This window comes from Thamnophis elegans, chromosome 7 (genome assembly GCF_009769535.1).
Source record: "Thamnophis elegans isolate rThaEle1 chromosome 7, rThaEle1.pri, whole genome shotgun sequence".
Lineage (NCBI taxonomy): Eukaryota > Metazoa > Chordata > Lepidosauria > Squamata > Colubridae > Thamnophis > Thamnophis elegans.
This window is the reverse complement of record NC_045547.1, coordinates 33,046,691-33,064,919: the sequence shown is the minus strand read 5'-3', so window position 1 is coordinate 33,064,919 and position 18,229 is coordinate 33,046,691. Positions and strand designations below refer to the sequence as shown.

The 18,229-nt window shown below is 38.0% G+C and overlaps 1 protein-coding gene across 1 annotated transcript; it reads left to right on the top strand.

Annotated features, from left to right (window-relative positions):
* Positions 1-2,794: 2,794 nt before the first annotated feature.
* Positions 2,795-18,225, top strand: PMM1 (phosphomannomutase 1). The gene is made up of 8 exons (XM_032221500.1): positions 2,795-3,150; positions 5,760-5,877; positions 6,928-7,004; positions 7,838-7,929; positions 9,844-9,943; positions 11,645-11,720; positions 12,908-13,023; positions 14,351-18,225. Exons 1-8 carry the CDS (start codon positions 3,073-3,075, stop codon positions 14,471-14,473), a joined length of 780 nt encoding a protein of 259 aa, XP_032077391.1. The 5' UTR covers positions 2,795-3,072; the 3' UTR covers positions 14,474-18,225.
* The last annotated feature ends 4 nt before the right edge of the window (positions 18,226-18,229 follow it).

Below are 18,229 nucleotides of genomic sequence, written 5' to 3'. Positions count from 1 at the left end.
ATCAAAGGTACTTCTAACTTGGAATAACTCAGCTGGAAAGTATTTTATGGACAGGAAACTATAAATTCTAGTCCCACTTTAGGCATGAAAGCCGGGAGATTTTGGGCCTGTGATTCTCAGTTCAACCGAGTTGTGGGAGAAATCAGAAAGTATTTGTATATTTTTCACTTTAAATTATTTATAAAAATAATAAAAGCAGTGTTTAAAAATCTAATGTGTTCAGTTAAATTAAGCTTTCTTTTACCAATATCTGAGATAACACCCTTGCCCATTCATCCACTCAACTGACTTAAAATATAGGGAACCTGCAGCAGTTACATTTGCCAGGAAAATGTTTGGGAGCAATGAATTTGTCTATTTTCTAGTTGATTGCCCGTTCTGACATAGACTAAAAACTTCAAGCAAGGTAACTTGTGATATATTTTTATTTCTCAAGTTCTGAAGTTGGATCATTCTAACAGAAATGCCTCAGAACAAGCTTTTCATTCCTGAAGCCGTTCATACCAGAGCTATTTGGTAGGCAGAGGCTGCACATATGTATGTAAACTTAGACATGGATACTCATATGCAGTTGCATACTTAGCAGTTAGTAGGTGAACCGTTGCAGCTATGCAGTCACCTTACATGAGCTCTATGTATAAGGCATCAGCATTGATAAATCCCAATGAATAGAACCAGTTCATCCCTCAAAGGATCATATTTCTCCTGCCTATTACAATTCATTTGTGATTGTGATCTGAAATGATGATATCTCATTTAAGAGGGATAGAATTTATTGTGGAAACCAGCCAAACCTATAAGCTCAGGTAAAGAGAAGCTAGTATGGCTGACTTTGTAACCCACTAATATTTTTCCTTATTTGATTGCGGTAGGATATAAATGAAATAAATGAATAAAATTATAATCCTGCCTTTACAGCTCACAGGGACTAATCAAGAACCCTATTGCACAGCAAGAAATTAAACTCATCTTCCTGATCAGTCTAGCCCTGAGCAATAAATACAAAATTGTGCTCAGAACATTGCAGTCACTTGTCTCAGAAACAATCAATACATCAGTTTTTCCATCTTACATAAGGGGGACTTTCCATACCAAAACTGGACCAGAAACTCCATAGAATTGTATCTAGAAAATAAAGATTTGTTTCAGAAACTACAGACACTTGCATCTTCTCTGACATTCCAGATCTACAATTCTTCCTTTTAATAATTTCACCCCATTTTCTGCTTTCACAGCTGGTGAATACATATTAAACTTACCTTTCAGATTCTGTTCTTTCTTTTGTATCATGAAATGATAGCTGTTGCTCAAGATTGGGTACCTTCAGTAAGTGATAAAACTGGTTTGTTGTTTGTTTCTCCTAGGTTACAGAGGAGCAAAGGGATCAGGGTGTGTCATTAAGCTGCTGGTTGCCACACACATTCAGAATAGATTTATGGAAACTGTTTTGCCTATCTGTCAAACTCATACCTTAATTAAAGATGGATAAAGATTCACAGGTTTAGTTTATACTTGTTTTTTTTTAGGGGTCAGACAAAATTTAAAGCTCCAGATTTTAAGATAATGTTTGTAGGCTAGAACAACTGATCTTTTAAATAAAAAGTTAGAAAGGCCTAATATTATTTTAATCAAATATAATTAAGTGGTATATGCCAACTTTCTGCCTTTGCTCAGAGAAATGATTAAACAGGAAATTTAGTGTGAAGACTTGCAATGCTCCAGATGACATAGATCTTGCCTCATATTGAAAGCAAAGCAACTGCATTGATCAACAAACCATTTACCAAGATCTTAGTTCAATTCTGTATCTAGCTTTATCTATGTTTCAATATGGTGTCTGTGAATTTGCTTCATTAAAAAAAAATCCTGCAGTTCACCATTTCTCAAGACAAAATGAAGAGAAAGTTCTTAAAGAACAACATACTGTAATGTGGAATATTAATGTAATGAACTTCCTTGGCAAATGCTTTTTAAAACTGGGATTTTAATTCTAAGACAACACTATTGTCTTCTGCATTCTACAGTGCAACATTTTGCCAAAAAGGATTAACATATTAGAAGAAAAAAAATCCAAACATGTATAATGGGACCAATAATAATGGAATACTCATTTGTCATCTTTTGGTGGATCCTAACAGATAATTACCCCACTGTATAGTTTGGATTTTTCTTCCATGGATCCACAAAGCTGTTTTTATTTTGTATAGTAAAAGATGCAGATGTATACTCAAAGGTTCTGCAAGGGCAGCATTTGGGCCAAATATTCCTGACTGACTAATTTCAGGGCTTTGATCTACAATGATGTTGTGCAGCTTACTAGTATTGATGATCTAATTAGTAACTGAAAATGAAATGCTCCAGGAGTTCATTAATTAAATCAGCATGAACGGATTATTCGTGTAAACAATGCACAACCCTGAAAGCCCTACGCCTTCCGATTTTTTTGTTGCTTATTATTTGTAGTAGATCCCATAGAATTATAACTGCATATCGCTGTGGGACATCGGTAATAGACTTGGCTGGAGCAGAAACTGGGCAGGACCTGTAGATCGCAGTAGGCGTGGTCAAGCTGTCCCTCCCCGCACCTAAGAAGTCTCACGCATAGCCTTCCATTCATTGATATGCCCGAGTGCGTATACATTTGTAAACAACGGTCAATGTAAACTCGCACGTGACTATCCCACGCATATAGATAACGTGGTCATCACTCATTCAAGAACCCGTTCAAGGAGAGGACAGATGGAGAGAGTGGCCAGCCCCTTTCTTACGCCTGCAAAGACCGGAAGAATCTTGGCTTACGCCACCCATCCCTCCCTCTCCGGTTCTGAGACTCCGGCCTAAGGTTTCCGAAGGATTCGGATCAGTCAAGCTTCCCTGGGAGTTTTAGCACCAGAAACCGCCGCCAATCCTCCTCCGCCAGGCGCGGACGGGTTGCCAGCCCGGTTTCCAAGGATCACATGAGCTGCTCTTGTCTTCCTAATTGGTTCCTTCGTGGGCCGACGCCTCCGGCGGATCGCAGCCTCGTCGCCGCTGAGGACGGACGGCCGCCGTGTAAAGCGGGGTCGACGCGCAATGGCCGATACCTCCGGGAGTCGGCCGCGCATTCTCTGCCTCTTTGACGTGGATGGGACTCTCACCCCGCCTCGGCAGGTAACGCGATCGGGAACCCCCGCCTTCACCCCTCCCGCTTTCGCGATCGTCCTCAGCTCGTCCTTGAACACCTTTGCGGAATGAATGGGGAACCGGGGCATCCCGGGAGCCTCGGCGGGCGGGACCCTGAAGCGTGCTGCAGAGCACTGGCGCTGCTTGAATCCGAGCCTGGACCCGGCAACGCCGAGCGAGTCCAGCGGGGGAAAAGTGGCGCTTCTCCTGCCTTCTCCTCTTCTGCCTCGTTCCCGCCCTTTGAAGCTCTGGATGCGAGGCGGTTGCGAGAGACGTGATGTGGGAGTTCAGTTGCCCTCATATATCGCGGGGAAGAGGGGAACCGGTGTGGGTGGGGGGGGGGGGGAGAAGCTGCAGATTGCCCCGAGTGGGCTTTTCAAAACGATTATGTAAGAAATGTGAAGAGGACAAGCGGCTCAGGTTGGTTGGGGAGATAAAATCCGGAATGTTTTGTAGGACTTTCACTTAAAGCGAACTCAACCCCCCCCCCCCAGCCTAGGAAGCGCTTACCACAGGACTGGCTACAATTAATAGCTGTTGTCTTCCAAAATTGATCAGCCAAATGTATCCAGAAGTGCAATTGGGAAGTTTTGTCCCACTTTATGACCTTTCTTGCTACAAATGAATCACTGCAGTTGTTAAATTAGCAACCCAATTGTTTAGTGAATCTGTCTTCCCCATTGACTTTGCTTACCAAGTCACAAAAGGTGATCATATGACCTTAGAATACTGCAATAGTCATAAATGTGAACCAGTTGCCAAGCATCCAAATTTTGATCAAGTTACCATGGGGATGCTGCAACGGTTGTGTGAAAACAGCCATAAGTCATTGTTTTCTGTGCCATTATAATTTCATACAGTCACTAAACAAAAAGTTGTAAGTCGAAGACTACTTGTAGTGCAAGTGCAACACATTTGGAAGTACTATAATGGACTGATTATTTTAATACTTAGGTACATTCATTCTAAGTATTGCATGGAGATTTATTACTAGAAAATCCAAAATTATTAAGACATCGTTTCACAAATATTTCCTTATCTAAACAGAGAAACCAACAGCAAAACATGGAGACAAAATATTAGTGGGAGTGGGAGCAATGTGCAATTTCCCCTCCCCATTAAGTTTCCTGTGGGAAGCTTGCAGTGAGCATTGGAACTCTTCTTCCTTTGCCCTTTCTCCCTGTTCCTTACTTCCCCCTTTCCTTCCTCTCTCCCTTTCTTCATTCTCTCCTTTCCTACTGTTATACTCCTTCCTTTCTCTCTGTTCCTCCCTACCTCCCTTCCCTCCCTCTCCTTTCCAGCAGGCAGGTAAATGGCTGCTGCTGGGTGGGGGAGGGAATAAGGAGTGCAGTGCAATGCAGAAGGATTTATGGGAAGCTGCCAGGGAATGTTGAAAATGAAGAACAGGAGGCCATCACTGACCATGGCCGCACAATGGCAACATTGAAGCAGCAACAGCCAAACAACTGAAGCAGTCACAACCTCCCCAAATTTCATTCATTTGGGAGTCATGGGCCCCGGCATTCTATAAATGAGCGCATTTCAGATACCTTAGTTGAAAATATTTTGCCCTGTGATGCACTGTTTTGCCTAGATAAAGATTGCAGACATGAGAGCTTTTGTAATATATAAATGGCTATATAAATAGATCTGTATTCCATTAACTGGTAGCTGAACTATTGAGTTCCATGTAAGTCGCCATTGTATGAAAGCTTAATTCTCTTTGTCTGTTTTGAAGTTACTGCAAATTCCATTCCTCCAGTGACTTTTTTTCTTCAAATATATTACAGTTAGAACTTTAATCCATTCACCTGTATGGTAGAGCTAGCTGTACCTGTAACCAATTTTAATATGATGATTGAAAGTTGGAAGGGACTATCAAGCCTTATTCAGTTCATGATTCTTCCTTCACCCATTTCTTTGCTGGATTGATATCCTGATTAAAATACCAAAAAGGTCATTTTGTTGCATTCAGTCTAAATGTAATTTTCCAATTAGGTCAAATTCTGAAAAACAAAACACTTGGACAAATAAAGTAGTATCTTGCCCTTTATCAAAGTGATCAGCACATCACTACATCTAAATGGACCATCATTTAGAAAGAAAAGAATGCTCACCACTAAGCTTATTATTCCCTAATATAAGACAAAATAACTGTCCTGAAGCAACAAAAAACATGGCAGAATAGTAAATGAGACCTAGGTAAGACAGCAGTGTCTGTTGTTGTTTATAGACCAAATAGTTCTGAGTGGTTAAGAATGAGATAGAAGAGATACGAGCAGAAGGAAAAATGTTCCATACATTTCCAATTTCCCTTCCCTGGACTGTCCAAAGCTCTTACATTTTATTGCTCTCCCACTATTTCTAAATAAGGGTTTTCTAGCAGTGTGGTTTCGTTTGGGTTTTTACCTACTGATGACAATTTATCTGGTGATGTTCAATATTGGTTACCCTGGTTTATGAATGTTTATTCCGTCATGATGGATTGATTCGATTTTAACACACACAGGACCCATGTGCCATGTTGTATAATATCAACATGCTGTATAATATCTATAGCTTTTCCATAAGAATCTCTTTTTCTCTGTTTCCTTCAGAAAATTGAGCCTGAAATAGCAGAATTTCTTCAAGAGCTGGGTAAAAGAGTGATGATTGGGGTGGTTGGAGGTTCAGACTACTCCAAAATAGCAGAACAGCTTGGAGAAGGGGATGAAGGTAAGTAAGGAGTCTTTCTTTTGTCTCACTTAACTTTTATATTACAGAATTTTTATTAGTGTTTGGACATTGTTGAATGGCTGCATATTAATATCAAATCATGTTAGTGAACCATAATTCAAAGAAAAAGGAAACTTGTACAAATTTTTCTATAACAAGTCTGCTCTAAGTATCGTAGACAAGTTATTACTTTTAATATAAAGATCATTTAAGAGTTTCAGCCAAGAGACTGGCCTTTCTTTCCTATGCAAATGCTTTAAAGTGATAGAACAAAGCAGGAAAATCTAATTTTAAGGCTATCGGGCACAGGAGCAGCCTTGCAAGAGGTATTCCTATACTTACGTGGCAAGTTCTAAGTTTAAATGTATAGTTTTACATACATAATCAGGAAACTCGAGTGAAAAAAAATCAAGGATAGAAACATTCCAGAATGCAAGGAATGTAAGAAACAACAGAAATTTGCAATGTAAATTTTTACAGACTTAAGTAACTTTCAGAACCAAGAAATAAATCATGAGTTTTATTTTTGTAACAAGCAATCAATCCTTCACCTGTAGCCTGCAACAATCTAAGTAAGGTTTAAAAATGTTAATATTGCATGCTTGCATAAATTTGCATGAAAATGGCAAAATGCTTTCCAGTCCAAGTTTCCAGATAGACCATTAAGTTAGTGGAATTTCACTGTATGCTTTCAGATTAAGCTAGTTCCAGTGCAGTAAAAAAAACGGAACAGTTATTACACATCCCTGTGTTCTTGTGTGTTAGTCATCATGTTTTGTCAGTAACAAAAATAGTACAATAACAGATTCTGAATCCTTCCTTCCAAGGAAAGGTGAGAACTCAGCTTTAGCACTCCTAAAATTATGAATGAGCATCACTGTTTACACAGCTTTTTTAGAGAAGCAGCGCAAATAGAATTCAACTAAATTCATCCATCTTGGCCTCTAGCCATCTGAATGATGAAAAGAGTTGCATTAATATTTGACTGATTTCTCTTCCGTTGATTTTTTTTCTCAATTTCTCTACTCTTCCAACAACCATTTCCAACAGTCATAAACAAGTTTGATTACGTCTTTGCAGAAAATGGCACTGTGCAATACAAGAATGGGCAACTAGTCTCAAAGCAGGTAGGGCTAGCCTCTTTGTGTTTCTCCATTGACATTACAAATATTTAACTGCCATTTCTTTTCACATAAAATCACTCATAGGGAGAAAGTTATATTCAAAACCCTTTTAATTCATCTGGCTTCACATAGGAATTGAAATAAAGAATAACCTTATTTAAAAAATGAGGATGGATAATTTTTGTTGCCTAATTTATAGTTTGCACCAACTTCTCATTGGTGCTTATAGTGACTTAGTTTGCCAGGAACTGAAACTCAATTAACTCTGGAGGACCACTGGTTGCATAACCTTTTAATAAACCTCCAAAGGGAGAACAAATTTCAATGAGTGATGCCAGAAAAAACATTAGTTCATAATGTAATATACCAGATACATGGTTGAACGTTATAAATTATTTTCTTTTTGACACAAAATATAAGATAATAAGAGACATTACAATTGTATTTAATAAGACATTTACTGATCCAACATCCACTAAATGTGTTGTAACTCTTAGAAATGGCTGGGATTGCTGAAAATTATGGCCCTAGTTGGATTTTGAGGAGACCGAGTCGAAGGAGGATGTTTTAAGATTATTATTTTCCTTTCAGTCCTTTTCATCCAGATATGACAATCTGGAAATGTCGTTGATTTTAGTACTACTGCAGAAGGTAAAATTGTTTCTCAAGTCTTACATCATAAAATAAAATTTGTTAAGCAACATTTTAAGATTTCACCTACCTCGATTTCTACTCTTTTTGGCAAAGGCCCCCTTTGTTTCAAATTAACATATTGTGTGGCGAAACCATCTGCTGTCTTCTGCTATCCATATCTGGGATCATGTTTTTTTCAATAGGCTATCCAGAACCATCTTGGGGAGGAACTTTTGCAAGAGCTGATCAACTTCTGCCTTAATTACATGGCACTTCTAAAGTTGCCCAAGAAGCGGTAATGTACTTTCCTTATATCAATATATGAGGGTTCTGTTTTAACATATAATGTTTGGAATTTGGATCAGAGGCAAAGAAAAAAATGCCCAGCTTTCTTTTCCCAGGCAAGGAACAATTTTGTCTAAGAATAAAGTTTTTCCCCATTTTCTTATTATTTACCGTATTTATCGGCGTATAACACGCAGTTTTAAAACTAAAATTGCAAGCTTAAACCCTGCCTGCGTGTTATACGCCGATACTCCGGGTGGCAGAAGCCCGGGACCCAGTCAAATTCGCTGCGCAAGGTGAAACGGCCGGCAGCAGCCCTGCTCTCCTGCGGCCAGCGTCCGTTTCAGTCGCTTCCCTTGTCCGTCTTGATTGCTGGAAGCAGTAACAAACGGCGCGTCCGCTCCGCATCGCCCTGACAACCACCCCAGCCGGCGGCTGCCAGGCCTCGCTGGAGTCAATTGCAAAGCTGCGTTCAGCGCTTTGAGGACCTGAGGCATCTTGGGAAATGTAGTTCCCTATCAGAAAGAATGGAGTAGCTGCGAATTTGTAACAACATAATATAACTTGGTGCTTCGCAGGTTACGAAAATCTCGTTTGATTTGCACACTGTTTTTTAAAAGTTAGATAAAGAAATTATGCTGTGAAAGCGACTAGATAGCCCCCTCCCCTTCCTGTGTGTGAGAAAGGGAAGGAGAGGAAGGAAGGAGGGAGGGGGGAGGAAAAGAAGAAGGGAGGGGGGGAGAAGATGGAAGGAGAAAAGATGGATGGAAGGAGAAAGAATGGAAGGAGAAGGAGGAAGATGGAAGAAGAAAGGAAGAAAAAGAAGAAGGGAGGGAGAAGGAAGGAGGTAGGAAGAAAAGGGGAAGAGAGGGAAAGAGCAGAAAGACAAAGAGGATGAAGTTGATAGGCAAGAGGAAGGGGGAAGGAAGGGAAAAAAGAGGGAGAGAGTGAAGATGAGGAAGAGGTTTTTGGTTTTCCAAAAAGCAGTGATTCTGATTAAGTTTTTTTGCTCAAAGAGGTGTTTTTTCATTTCATATTTGCCTTTTAAGAGGAGTTAATGTTATAATTCATGTTCTAATGTTATAAATTTTAATCCAACATTAAGTTCCGAGCTTCCAAGTCATTTATTTTTAATGAAAAAAAATTTTACTCAAATTTTTGTGTTAAAATGGGGGGTGCGTGTTATACGCCGGTGCGTGTTATACGCCGATAAATACGGTAACTATTTTGTTAGAATTTCTAACTAATTAGATGATATATTGGGAAGAAAGTCCTTAATCTTCCACCCTAGTTTGAAAATAGTCAGGATATTTTCTCAAAATTAAGCCATTTCAATTAATTCAAATTGGTGTATGTGTCATATTCAGCCTTCTACAGGAGGCTGCTGAGAGACACAAAGGCATAATTTAAAGGTAGGTGTTGAGGTATTTCAGCTTGCATTGATAGGCAATTGCTTTTTAAGCATGGGAATAGGAATAGAAAACTCTTCAGTCTGCTTGGGTCCTTAAAAAAAGTGAAAGTCTATTTTTTAAAGCGATTGGAGATTGGGGATTGGGATTAAGAGTAAATTTGAAGTAGTGGTAGGATGACAGAATGAGAATAGAAATAGGAGTAGTTGGCCTTCTAGGAATTTTGTGCTCCTATTCCAATGCTTAATTTGTCTTTTAAAAATTCAGTATCACTGAAATAAAATCACTCAGTTAAAAAGTCAGTATCACTGAAATGGAACTATTTTAACACTGAATTGTAGCAGCCCAAATTGAAATACTAGGGATCTTCAAATAGGGTGCTTGTTGAGGCTATATGCCGTTTTTAAGATAGAAGTTGCATACCTTTGTTTCAACCCCAAGGATTTTGAGCCTCTCTAACAGTACAGTGCTACCTTCCTACCTTATATTTTTCTTTCTTCTCCAAATATACAAAGGGGAACATTCATAGAATTTCGCAATGGAATGTTGAACATCTCTCCTATTGGTCGAAGCTGCAGTTTGGAAGAACGAATAGAATTTTCTGAACTGGACAAGGTAAATACGAGCATTAGACTGCCCAATGCATTATTAGTGGAGATGGTTTTTATATGTGTATGTTATTTATATATATATATATATATATATATATATATATATGTATGTATGTATGTATGTATGTATGTATGTATATATATATATATATATATATATATATATATATATATATATATATATATATATATATATATATACACATACATACATACATACATACATACATACATACATATATATATATATATATATATATATATATATACATACATACATACATACATACATACATACATACATACATATATATATATATATATATATATATTTAAAGTCGATTCCCAAAACATGGGCATGGCTAGCTGATGAGAGCTAAATAGCTTGAAATAGATCTATACTAGTCTCCCTTTATTTATTTATCAGCATAAATATAACATATATATGTGTGTGTGTGTGTGTGTGTGTGTGTGTGTTTTATTTGTGCTGATAAATAAATAAAGGGAGACTAGATCTAGTATAGATCTATTTCAAGCTATTTAGCTCTCATCAGCTAGCCATACCCTTACTGGGATTTGAACCTGGGCTATATTGCATACTAGGCAGAGATCTTAGCCATTAGGCCACAGGCTCTTATCCGTTATCAGCGAAGCCAGGGTGGAAGGTATCTATTAGATTTTTACAACCCCTGGTAAGCCCCAATTATGGGAGGAAGCTAACTGCTTCCATCATCTGTCAATCGGCTCGTCACAAGAGTCCATCACGACAGAAACCCAATATTTTTACTGTTGCCTTTGTTATATTTGTGTTTTTTATTTTTATTTGTGCTGATAAATAAATAAAGGGAGACTAGTATAGATCTATTTCAAGCTATTTAGCTCTCATCAGCTAGCCATACCCTTACTGGGATTTGAACCTGGGCTATATGTGACTCTTGTGACGAGCCGATTGACAGATGATGGAAGCAGTTAGCTTCCTCCCATAATTGGGGCTTACCAGGGGTTGTAAAAATCTAATAGATACCTTCCACCCTGGCTTCGCTGATAACGGATAAGAGCCTGTGGCCTAATGGCTAAGATCTCTGCCTAGTATGCAATATAGCCCAGGTTCAAATCCCAGTAAGGGTATGGCTAGCTGATGAGAGCTAAATAGCTTGAAATAGATCTATACTAGTCTCCCTTTATTTATTTATCAGCACAAATAAAAAAAAAACACAAATATAACAAAGGCAACAGTAAAAATATTGGGTTTCTGTCGTGATGGACTCTTGTGACGAGCCGATTGACAGATGATGGAAGCAGTTAGCTTCCTCCCATAATTGGGGCTTACCAGGGGTTGTAAAAATCTTATATATATATATATATATATATATATATATATATATATATATATATATATATATATATATATATATATATATATATATATATATATATATATATATATACACACACACACACACACACACACACATACATACATACATACATATTCCACTTATATTTTAGATAAGGGTGTATGTAAATCTTTTATTTAGTTTTTATGAACGGGACGTACTATGTGAGGAAGCAGAAATTATACAAAAAATTAACCCAACAGTTTGCTGGAAGATCCCTTTGCACTGGTTTTGTGGAGAAAAAGTGGAATCTGATAAATAAAAATAACTGGTGTCTTTTTTTACACTTCTGGTTGCCTTCACTATAGAAAGAAAAGATACGAGAGAAGTTTGTAGCAGCTCTGCAGAGGGAGTTTGCGGGCAGAGGACTGCGATTTTCCCGAGGTGAGAATAAGAAATGTCTCATGGTCATTTTGGATGCTTTTTAGTGCATTTTATTTTGAGTGGGATTTGGCAAATAAAAATTAAATACTATTTAAAGCAGGCATGTGGTGAATATAACGTGATATGTGACTGCAAGGAAGTTAAGTACAGTTTTCGTTTGTATCAACTGAAGTTTCCAAATCACAGGAAATGTCTTTTGTTCAGACTCCATTCCTGTATTGCTTTGGCACCACCTTTTAAAAACACTTTTTAAAACATTGGAGTAGGCCAATGGAAAATGTTGAAGGCCAGTGGAGATAATTGATAAATGGAGATGACTGACCTAGAGCCTTATGAAGAGAGATTGAAATAGCAGGACATATATAGCCTTGAGCAGGGACTCGGAGGAAATGTGACAGCATTCTTCAAAAAGCTGAAAGAATATCACAAAGAATGCCAAGATATTCTTGGAATGAAGGAAGGGTTACACTCAGGTAGATTTCTTATATAAGTGGAGTTTTGCACAGCTTGAACTTCTGTATATCATTTTTTCAGTTGGCCAAATTTCTTCCTGTGGTTCTAGCAGGACCCACTGTTTCTTATGGCGAAGGTGGCAGCTCCTGGTATTTCTGCCACCAACATGCCTTATTTAGGAAAAAGTACCAATATGTTAGAGATTATATTCAAAGCACTCATGAAGATGGTCCCTGTAGTGTTAGGGTTAAACTGAATTACATGAGGCATCTTCTAGGTCCATCCATGTTAATTAACTTCAAGCCATCCAGAGTTACGATGTGGCTAATAAATTTTACAAATAAATTATAAACATGGGATTTATGATAAACATGAGTGTTTCTTGTAGTCCAGTTACACCAGAGCATGATAAAAGAATCCTTTCTCCCATTAGCCGTATTGTTAAGTACATTTTCACTTATTTTTCTGAAATGTATTTGTACTCTGCACATTATGTGTACTCAAACCAACTGTTTCTTGTTTGTGTGTTCAGCTGAGGGCCCACCACTAGTGCCAATTAATCTCATTGCTATGGAAACATCAACTCTAACATTATAATGTGTCTGGGAATCAGGCCGACACAGCAGCGCAGATCCATTTGCACAAAGACACAGTGTCTTATGCCAGAGATAGCAAAGATTTTACTCCCAAAAAATCTCATCTCATTTTCACTAAATTTTCTCTAAATCTGACAGGTGGTATGATTAGTTTTGATGTTTTTCCGGAGGGCTGGGACAAACGCTATTGCCTCAACATCCTTGAGGATGAGAAATTCGATGTCATACATTTCTTTGGAAATGAGACAACCCCTGTAAGTATATGATAAGAAACCATTTTAAGGACCGAGGAGAATGCTTCCCATGTTCTTATCAGAATGAGGTCTTCTCAGAGCCCAGTTACCACTATGGCTCAAAGACATCTTCAAACTGTAATTTCAATGTTTGAACATATAGGTAGGCATATTAGGGAGCCTCAGATATTGTCTGTTTACAAATTGAAGGATTCTACAAGTGCTTCTCTGATCAGAATTTCCAGTGAGCAAGGCCTAGTTCATACAAGATCCAGCTTGTATCAAGATCTTGTAAATCATGCAGACCCACAGCCCAAGATATGTTCTGGCGGTCAAGTCATTCTTTCTTTTCCATGGGCTGTTTCATCCACACATGAAAGAGGGAGAAACCTGCTTTTTTGGAGAAGAAATTACAGTCACTGTAAAAAGGCTTCTTCAATAGTTTCCCCCCACCCTCCCATTTTTGCTAGCTCTTCCATGGTTTTGCATGAATTGAAGACAGAAGAGCTGCCCAATAGGAGCCAGCAAACTTTTCCTGGCTCTTGCTAGGCTTTGAGGAAGCCAGACATTTGGGGGGCTTGAAGTCTTCTGACTGGGGCAGGAGGTTTGTTCTGAAGCTGCTATCTTTGCATGTAGGCAGCAGGTTTCCCAAAAGCCTAGCAAGAGCCAAGAAAGGTTTGCAGTCTCCCTAACGGCCAGCTGATTGGGTAGAAAGTTCTGAAAGCAGCTGTCATTTCTGCAAGGAATTGGTGTGCTGAAAGTAGCAGGTCTTCCAGGATGCATGGGAAGCAAGCCCAAGCACTGCAGGGTCCCAGTGGGGCAGCATGGAAGTGTAGAGAGATGGGGAGGTGTTGCAGTGAACCTGTGGTTGATCTGAGAGCGACTGGCTTGGGGAGGTTGCAGCTGCCATAACCTAAAAACAGGATCATATGTAGCTTTGGGAGGGAAAGGATCTGCCATAACTTCAAACAGATGTTAAGTGACCAGTCATATAGTGAGGAATGTCTGTATGCATTTTTAAAAAGAGTCATTAACTTTGAGATGCAAGTAAGGCCCTTTTGCCATCTATGAAGACTTTCTTGTTGCAAATTTTATTCTTGCTTAAACGTTCTTAAGTCCCTTTGTATCCTTTCTCAATTATGGATTTTTAGATGGACTATAATTTCCCTGGGAATTGGCACATGCAGATTGGCTTGGGCTAATCCAAGTGGAGCCAGATACCCATTCTCAGTGGAGGCAAGAGAATTGGATGCATGTTTTTTTCCATGATTGCTGTCACAGCACTTCCAGCCTCATGAATTTAAAAATCATAAAGCAGAAAATGGAATAATATTCTTTATCTCCTTAGGGTGGGAATGATTATGAAATCTATGATGATCCTCGGACAGTAGGACATAGTATCCATTCTCCCCAGGAGACAGTTCGGCGATGTCGAGAAATATTCTTTCCAGAGACAGTGAACAAATCTTGACTCACGGATCTTCTGCTGCTATTCTTGTTCACTTCATAAAAGCACCTTTTGAATTATAATCAAGGCTTGCCAAAGCCCAAGGTTGAAATGCACTTTGGAAATGGAGGTGAAGTGCGAAAAGGGAAAGAGAGTTAAAGTGCCATTACCAGTTTGTAGTAATAAGAATCTACAGAACGCTGACTGCCATATTTCATCCTCCCAGCCCCTAAAACAAAAAGTTTCGTTTTAAAGGGAGCTGGGTCCTTTTTCTAAAACTGTGAGAGAGAAGGAGAGAAATAGAAAGGTGGTAATCTCTTCATGTATTCACCCAAATCAATTTCTGAGATTAAAATAATTGTATTAATAGGTTAAAGGGAAAACAATCTGATCTTTCAAAGTATTTTCATATTCTTGAACCCTTAAGATGGCCTGCCATTTTTTTAAAAAGTGGAATCAGTTTTCTTTTTCAAGCTAATAATGAATAAGGAAAACACCCCTAATCTATTACTAGCCATGCAGAATGCAGAGGGAGATAGAAAGTAAACTTTGAAACATAGATCCTGTTGAAAATGATTCGTCATAAACATCACCATTCTACTCAGCTTTCAGTATCCATTAGAATATTCTTCTGTGGCTTCTGATCTAATATGTGAAACCATCTGTTTTAAATATGACTGGTGCTCAGGTTTATTTTATCATAGATAATATATATTTTTGGTCCAATAAAAGTAGAGTTTGTGTGTTGAGGTCAACACGTCTCAGTAGCCTTGCATATTGCAACTGCTCCTTCCCACAAGTAGGTCTGGGGAGCAGCCCTGGCTTTAGCTTCAGTTGTTGGAATATTGTTTACTTGCACTTTGTTCCCATTGCACAAACTCTTCAAGCAGGATTGTACTATCACCTTAATTATCCAACCTGACTATAGAAGTGCTGGCAATAGCATTTAGATCTAATGATCAGATTAATGGAATAAAAATGGGAGGTAAATGTATCTTTTAAATCTGTTTGCAGATTATTTTGATTCCATATATATATAATGTGTTTCTCCAAAAAGAAGGCCGGGTCTTATTTTTTTTTGACCCCTGGAAAAATGGGGCTAGGAGGGTTCTAATTATTGACTCACCTCACGACAGTGGCATTGACAGCTCCGCCCAGCAGGAGCCCACTGTTGGCCCACTTCTTCTGCGGCTGCTTGCTGCTAATCTCACACATCGCCCCGGCCTCCATTTCAGCTTCAAATGCCTGCCGGAACGTATCTATAGCCGATAATAGAGCTCCGGATCCGGAGCTCTGTTATTGGCTGCAGATGCCGGCAGACATCTGAAAGCAAACGGGGGCCAGGGCGATACGTGCGAGTGGCAGCAAGCGGCCGCAGAAGAAGGTGAGGCATGTGTCAGGGTGTGTGAGGCCTGGTAAGTAGGACAGCTCCACTACCACCCATCCCCACACTAGCTTATTTTTTTACCTGTGTGCCTCAGCCCATCTCCTGCACCCTGGGGTGGGCGGGGTCTTAAGGTAAAGGTTCCGCTTGCATGCATACACACATACACTTTACAAATAATTATGTGCCAACTTGAAATAAATTAATTAAAGAAATAAAAAACTGGGCTTCAAAACATTTCAATATTTTGGGATGAATTACAGTGGTTAAAATGAGAATTCTTGCACAGTTGAACTTTTTATTTCAGTGCCATAGTGATAACTCTTAAATAGGCTTTAAGACATTGGCAAAAAACTAAGAGTAAAATAATTATTTATACAGATCTCAAAAACAGGGAGTTTGGTCATGCCCAATTTGTTAATACATTATTGAGCATTGCAGCTATGGCATATTATTCCATGTATTCTGGGAGACTCATCTAAACAATGAATTCATTTTGAAGCTATGTAAGAACCAGATAAGTTTACAAATAAATGGCTTTTTATCCAAAATGTTTTTCTAGAATAAAAGAGATGGAAAATGTTTTTACTAAAACAATGCTTCAAATTTGAAAGAGTAGATATGCAGTTTTGATCAAGCTTATTCCTCCTTTAAATACTTCTATCAACATAAATTGATCAGGATTATAGTCTGGCTAAAATGAAATCTTTGAAAAAGATACTTATAGATTTTTTATAGTAATAGGGAACCTTTCAATAAAGATCAGATTGAGCAATGAATAGGTGACAAATTACCAAACTTTTCTGATATCAATTTAAATTTCTTTTGGGTAGTAGAGATTCAGCAACATGACCCGATATCCATTTTGAAAATTTAATACTTTATCATTTAAAAGAACAAAAAACAATTTCAAAAATTTATTGGTTGTGATTGTAATCAGAAATAGAAGATTTATTATATATTTTAAAGGAAGCTTGGGATACGGATCTTAGTAATCCTGTACAGGAGACAAATTGGCAGAAGTTCTGAAAAGAGCTTTGGCTTCAATGCAAAAAATGCAATGGAAGATAATTGGATTGTTGTACAATGCCCAGAGTCATTTTCCATGAGATAGGTGATATGTGAATTTGATTGATTGGCTGATAAATAAAATGAAATGAAACATCATTGTTGGTACTTTACTCCTGGTTAGGATAGCTCATGCTGGATATATCGAAATTATTCCTCCAAATTTTGGAGAAGATGTTAAGTCATTTTTTTTTCATTTGTTGTGATCATGCAATAAAGATATAAAATGGATGCTATATAGTAGCTATAGTACTTTTATATAACCATGGCACTAATTTAGAGACTTGAACAGGCATTTCATCACTTGCTTCCTTCTTCATAAATAGTGCTATGATGCAATTAGAGGCATCTAAAGAAATAAAAAAATGATGAGAAGCTGGTATTATTGATGAAATGAAATTAACCCATTCTTTTCTGAGATACTGAGGGTTTTGATTTAAAATAAATATTGCCAGCTCTTCTTAGGTTAGTTTCCATTCCTTCTCCGGGACGGTTATGAAGTATTTAATATAGGGACATACTTATTACTGTGAAAGCCACAAAGTGGTCTATTTCTCAGATGGATCAAAACACACACACACACACCTTTATTAAGCAGGAATGTTTATTTTGATGCCATGTATGTTAAAGACACCCAACTATTTTGCTGTAGCTACAAATTTGTGGGGCTTTATTGACAGGCAGCTTTTATATCATTATAAAAGTATGAAAATAATAAAATTGAATTAAAAATGAGAACGTATTATAGTCAAGTGTCTTTTTTAGTTCATATTTGTAACTTGATATAAAATTAAAAGTAAAAATATAGTAGGAAGTCAATAAGCAATGCCTTCACACTGGTTCATTAAAGTTTAAGCTAAAAATTCTGTCTTTGGAACTGAATGGTTTGCAATATGTTAAAGCATATATGATTTACTACCCTCAGCTTAGAAATTATACTTCCAGATAAAAATCATAACATTCATAAAAGTCATTGATAAAAACCATTAACAGGAAGCTTACAAACTTAGTAGTAGTATGGAGCAATATAAAATACCTCATTTAAACTTAGGAAAGCTATTACTAATACTGCGCTAGATGGTTCAGTGATCTGACTTCACTGCAAAGTAATCTGAATTCATTGCTAAGTAAAACTACAACATTCCAGAAGTTGTTCAGTGCCAACTCATTACTTTTAAACAGCACAACCAAAAGCATAGTGATAGGAGCTGCAGTCTACCAATGACTAGCATGCAAATACTGTTCACCCTATATGGCTGCTAATCAAATAACAATTTCCTGCAGACTTCATTTCTGCATCACTAATTCTAGGAACAGCTACCCCATTC